Source organism: Embiotoca jacksoni, unplaced genomic scaffold (genome assembly GCF_022577435.1).
Source record: "Embiotoca jacksoni isolate LCO1_2020_lvr unplaced genomic scaffold, fEmbJac1.0.p SCAF_8, whole genome shotgun sequence".
Taxonomy (NCBI): domain Eukaryota; kingdom Metazoa; phylum Chordata; class Actinopteri; family Embiotocidae; genus Embiotoca; species Embiotoca jacksoni.
In genome coordinates this window covers 18,070,079-18,076,124 of record NW_027185436.1, presented here as the reverse complement: position 1 = coordinate 18,076,124, position 6,046 = coordinate 18,070,079, and the positions used below count along the sequence as shown (strand labels likewise).

At 38.7% G+C, this 6,046-nt stretch overlaps 1 protein-coding gene across 1 annotated transcript; it reads right to left on the bottom strand.

Annotated features, from left to right (window-relative positions):
• Positions 1–557: 557 nt before the first annotated feature.
• Positions 558–6,032, bottom strand: lsm1 (LSM1, U6 small nuclear RNA associated). Its single transcript, XM_069138820.1, has 4 exons — positions 5,865–6,032; positions 5,645–5,713; positions 5,384–5,499; positions 558–2,464 (listed from the first exon to the last, which is right to left on the bottom strand). The coding sequence occupies exons 1-4, from the start codon at positions 5,908–5,910 to the stop codon at positions 2,294–2,296; spliced, it is 402 nt and encodes a 133-aa protein (XP_068994921.1). The 5' UTR covers positions 5,911–6,032; the 3' UTR covers positions 558–2,293.
• Positions 6,033–6,046: the final 14 nt, after the last annotated feature.

The window sequence follows — 6,046 nt, the reverse complement described above, 5'->3', positions numbered from 1 at the left end:
ATCAAAATGGGCTGGGCCTCTCTGTCACAGCTGCATCAAGCCACAGACACAAACGCCAACAGAAATGAAGCCACCAGAGTTGTCAGCAAAATAAAAGCATTCTACGAATCGTAGTGTTTTTTTTTAATAGTGGACATGGTTCATAGAAGTTACGAATAGGAGGTTAAGGGATGCACCACATTGTAAAAAAAAAATGCTTACAGACATATGTAGATACTTTTTTTTAATCCCTTTTTTATGTTCTGGGTTTTGTACCCTCATGGTTGAAATGCACTTTGGATAAAAGCGTCAGCTAAATGAAATGTAATGTAAAACATGTAATAAAATCCCCTCTGTCTCAGTAAAGCAACATGATCTTCCTTAACAGATCCTCCCATCCGTTACCTAATTCGAGTTAATTTCAGGCTGTGTAAAAGCTTCACTCTATAGCAGCTACACAAATGAGGGTCAAAATAAGCAACTCTTAATATGAATGAATATGGAGGAGGAAATGGTCGCCCTCTGGTGGTCAAATTTCTTGATGATGAACTACAGTAATAGAACTGCCCTCACGTGAATAACAATATGGATTCATTTAATTAAGCAGCAAAACCTTGTCATGCTTCTCACACTGGGGACAGGTTGGCATGTCACAACAGGACAATCGCATATGTACATTGTAAAACCAATAATAATACACTGGGATTTCTGTTCCTTCCCATCTAATTAGTCTACTTTAAAACATTGTCAGAACAATGAGAGCCTTACAGGATGAACCATGATACCAACCAAATAGAACCATGTGACATGTTAGTTTTTCTACTGATCAAGAGAGATGGAACTAAGCCTAGGTAAGTCTGATCACCTACCTTTTATAACACAAGTTTCACCATGTGTTACATGTGTTTAATGCAAAAAAATGATGTTTTTACCCCCAAAATTTTACTTTACTATTATTATTCTATGTTTTCTTATTGGGCTATTTGAACTACATACATGTTATTATAATGTTTTTTTTTTCTGAGTTGATGACTTTTGTGTGTCAGCTCATATAAATTATTATGAAAAAGTATTTTAATATGATTATTAATACAACTCTGCATAGGCTATTACATGACAGCATCTGCTTCATGTATCCTATTCTGTATGAATTTGAAAAAATACTTTTCACACAGTTTGCATTACTTCTCAAGGCCAAGGTTAGGAAATCAGGACACCCCCCTGCAATCTAGCCGAGTCTCCTGAAGGCATACGTTTTATTTTGAAGTGTGACCGGAAATCAAACATTGTTAATTATACACTGCTTGATATCTCGGCAGGGACGTTTTTTTTTTTTAGGTTTTTTTTTTTCGTATGCAGGCCGCTGTACAAGGTTCACAGTGAAGAACAAAATCAACATACATTGAATTGCGGCCGAAGGCGGATTCACGTGGTACCATAACTCGTTTAGGAGTTCATGCAACTTAGTAGGCTGTCTGCACGGCGACTGTTTCACATTAAACTCAATGTATTCGTCCAAACGATTAATAGGCGTATTATTGACTGATGAAGGCAGATAGGATCGATTTCTCCGGACGCGCTCTCATCTCCATAAACAGGACACGGAGCCGTCTGATGGACTGATATGCTGCCTGCTTAAGATTGAATTACCCCAATGAAAATCATGCCCTTTCCTCACTGATGACAGAACTAATGCACGGGTCTCACGTTTGATGTCACATAGCAAGCGTGCAACGTTGTCTGCATGTCGGGGTTGTGGCGCCATCACACAGGAGGACAGTGCTATGGGCCCAGACTTACCCAAATAGTCCCTCTTTTAATGCATTAAATAAAACAGCAAAACAGAGTAGGCAACATGAGAAGTCAGACTTTGAGGTGACAAATTTTCCCAGCAGGCCTGCCATAATGAAAAACTAAACTCTTTAATAGAGCAAAGCAAGTAGTTTTTAGTCAATAGTAGACCCACATATCTCCAAATAAAAAGACACCACATTATAGTGACAGAATAAAAAGTGCTGCTGTAAAATAATTGCTAAACCAACATGGTGATCTTAGATAAACACATTATTGTTTTTCATTTTGCTGCCATCAACTGCAGAACTTAGATCAGCTATCACAGTTTTTTTTGTTTTTTTTTTCAAATAATTCAAATTAATTGAACAGTACACTACAGTAAATAGAGACAGTGTGGTGCTCCCTTCTGTCCATAAAAAAAGAAAAAAAGAAACACGCTGTTATGCGCTCTGTAATTCAACATAAAACTTCAATCAGTCCGGTACAAACTGAGAAAGAGGCTCATGGAGACAAGGCGGCGTTAGTATTCGTCTAAGTTATCAGCTTTGGGTATGGAAAGGCCTCGGTCCTTCAGAACCTGCATTTTGACTTTCTCGGTCTCCTGTTTGGCCTGCTGCTGCAAACGCTGCTCCTCCAGTATCTCTTCAATGGAGACCTGCTGCAGGACCGTGTCACTCGGCTTATCCACATCCTACCGAGATAGAGAGACCATTTTACATGTGTTAAAAGGTCAAAAAAAAATCATGCACATCAATACATACTTATAGTGGTGCTTTAAAATTTGTGAACCCTTAAAATATTTCTGAATAAATATCAGAAATTGCACACAAGCCTGAAAAGTATATGCGAACCTCAAGGATTAGCAGTTATTTAAAAGGTGACATTAGAGCCAGATATTTTCAGCCAATGGATGACAATCAGGTGTGCGTAGGTGCCCTGTTGTATTTAAGGAGAGATTAATGAAGGTCTGAGATTCACAACACTTTTATGAAAGTGTATCATGGCCCGAACAGAGGAGATTTCTGAGGAGCTCAGAAAAAGAGTTATTGATAAAACTATCTATTAAGAGTTTGGGCTCCACCAATCCACAGTCAGACAGATTGTGTACAAATGGATGAAGTTCAAGACCATGGCTACCCTCCTTGGGACTTGTTGACCAACAAAGATTATGCCAAGAGCAAGAGTCTAAGAGGCCATAATGTTCATGAGTCCACAGAACAACAAAGGTGTCCACAGACGCAGATAAGGAAAAAGGCAATAATATCCAAATACAACTGTGCTGCCCATCTGCAGTTTGAAAAGATCATGTAGACAAGCCAGAGGGTTATTGGAAACATGTTTTGTGGCTAATTTGAGACAAAAATAAAACTTTTTGGTTTAAATTAGAAGCGATATGTTTAGAGAAAGAAAAACTCTGCATTTCAACATGACGACCTTCTCCCATCTGTGAAACAGTGGTGATAGTATAATTGTTTGGGCCCGTTGTTCTGCATCTGGGTCAGGAAAGTTTGGCATTATTAATTTGAAACAATGAATTCTGAATTACAGCTGTTGAGGCCAAAAGGAAAATATCAGGACATTTGAGCATGAACTGAATCTGGAGAAAATGTGGGTGATGCAGCAAGACAACAATCCAAAGCACACAAGTAGGTCTAGGAAAGAAAGGCTTGAGAAAAGTAAAGTTAATGTTTTGGGGTGGCCAAGTCAATGTCCAGAACATTTGCAGTTCATCTCCATTCACAAGCACCCCAGAGTTGAAGCTGTTCTTCATGGTGGAATGGACTGAAATTCTTCCAACCCTCTGCAGGACTGATCAACTGTTAATGAAAATGTTTGGTTGCAGTTATTACTGCACAAGGAGGTCACAGCAAATAATGAAAGAAAAGATACATTTGGAACATTTCCTCAATAAATAAATGACCAAACATATTATCTTTATCGTATTTACTGTTTTTGGTTTTCTTTATCTTCTTTTACAACTTGTGTGAAAATCTGATGATGTTTTAGGTGATATTTATGCAGAAATACTTTCAAGCACCACTGTAAACCTGAAGGCTTGAGGTGCACCCAGTGAGCTGCTGTGAGCCGTCATTATTTATAACTATATTTTATCAGCGTTTCACATGTTCTGGCCTGTCTGAACCAAAGTGACCACCCTCCAGTCCCATGAAAACGTCTAATTAGGACTTGGCACCAGAACCTTCAAAACACATCGTACACAAGTATGCTCCTGTTGATACCGAATTGTCACTGTTGGCCAGATATGATCATCTGATGTCTCTGCAAAAAAGGCACCACTGCCATCCTTGCCAGTGTGGAGACTAAATCATTGCCTCTCCATTTTTACCAGAAATTGAAATAGAAAATAAATTAATGGAGGAATAAATGAGTAATGAAGTGAAACTAAAATGGTAAGTGAGCCTAATTATCGGGCTGCCGCAAACCTGACACCCCAAAAGATGTTCAAATGTTTTGAAGCACTGAGCTTGGCAGCAGAGTACCAACATCTATCTGTGCTAAAAATGGGTATAATGTAATCACACGCTGTGATGCCCATTGTTGATAGTATGAACTGCACGCTACAGATCTTCTTTATGAGACTGTACTGCTGTCAAAGTGAAGATTTTTGACTGACTGCACAATGTATATTTATAGAATGAGATAAGTCTAGGCTCATGAATCATGTTTGCTCTGTGTGCTGCTGTGGAAGGTCCTCTGTCACTGTGATGTGCCTGTAATGCATCGATGCACACATTCACATACATTAGAGAAGCATCATTATGACAAATTAAATCTGGATGAATTTTGCACTTTAGCTGCTCCTTAATGTTCTGAATACAAGCCTGTTTAAGAGGCCGACATTTTTCAGACATCTTTAAATGTGTTTATGTTTGTTTAACACAATGGAGTGCATTGAGGGAGACGATGGATTAATACATCTTCAAGATGTGTTGCTCATATGAGATTTCCTCAGTGTTTCTAGTCAAAACTGCATCTAGCTTTAATCAGCCTTTTAAGAGGCTGCACAAAATACATCCACCAAGCTCTTCAGATACAGGAAGCCAAACACCCATCACGGCTCAGCTCATCTGCCCCACAGCGCTTTTACAAAGCAGAAAACAACTGATGATAGGCAACCTCTGTCTATCATCAGTCTAGGTCTATTAATGTGCGCTGTCCTTATTTGCGATACAAAAAAAAGATTTATTTGTAATCAAATGACTTGATGTGTTTGTATTTATCCAGTGTGTAAGCTAGTATCTTGTACCTATAACAAAGAAAATAATAGTCACGCTGCCTTCATAAGAATTGCAGAATACCTACCCGTTTCCTAACAACCTAGCAATATTTAAAAGTAAATCGAAATAATCAATACAACATAAAATAAACAATAACCAATCCTATTTTAAATTTCTATGTACCCTATGCCAGGTGTTTATTTGAACTTTGAACTCAAGACTACTATAAATTAAATGCAATGTGTGAATGACTGCATTTTTCTGATTGAGGCCGTATTAATATTATTATTAGCAATAATACTACTGTTGTTGAACCTCAGCTTGTATCATTCCTGCATATACTCAAAAGAAATGAGGAGCCTCCCACTTACTATCTCTCCAAGCAGCACCACATTCTCTCCTCTCACAATGAATATTCCTCTCGGGATGTCACCAAACTTTTTTCCCACATGGATGCGCTCAACCGTCTGGTGAAAAACTAGATTGGCTGTGGGGGACAAGAGAAGCAGAGAGAGAGAAATTAGATAAGTCAGAACCAGATTAATAGAGTCTTGAGCTGAAAATGCTTTGACCAGTGATTTGACTATTTGAATGTAAAAAGCGATGTGGAGATATAATTAAAAGAGTTGTACCAAACTGATCAATGCTTCTGAGGTAACCAATCAGTGTTCTGCCATCTCGGAGCAGCACCAGGTGCTTCTCTGCAGGATACAACCAACACAAGCATGTTAGATAACAGTATTAGTAGGTTACAAATTATCCAGTTTGTGCCAGACACGATGCCACATCTTGAAACGATTCCTCTCTGAACCATCTCAATCAACGAGGCTGCCGAGCCTCCTTCCAACTTACTGTCGATGTCGTCAATGAGGCTTGCCGTCCCTGGTACGTAGTTCATCTTGGGTTGCTATTTATTCACTTCTTGTATGTTTACGGGTCGTCAAGCCATGAATGTTTCAAAATATGTTTCTTTCAAGAGGAGCACAGGAAGCGTCTTTATACAAGCCCTGGATAAACTTCCTGTAAACCTTTAA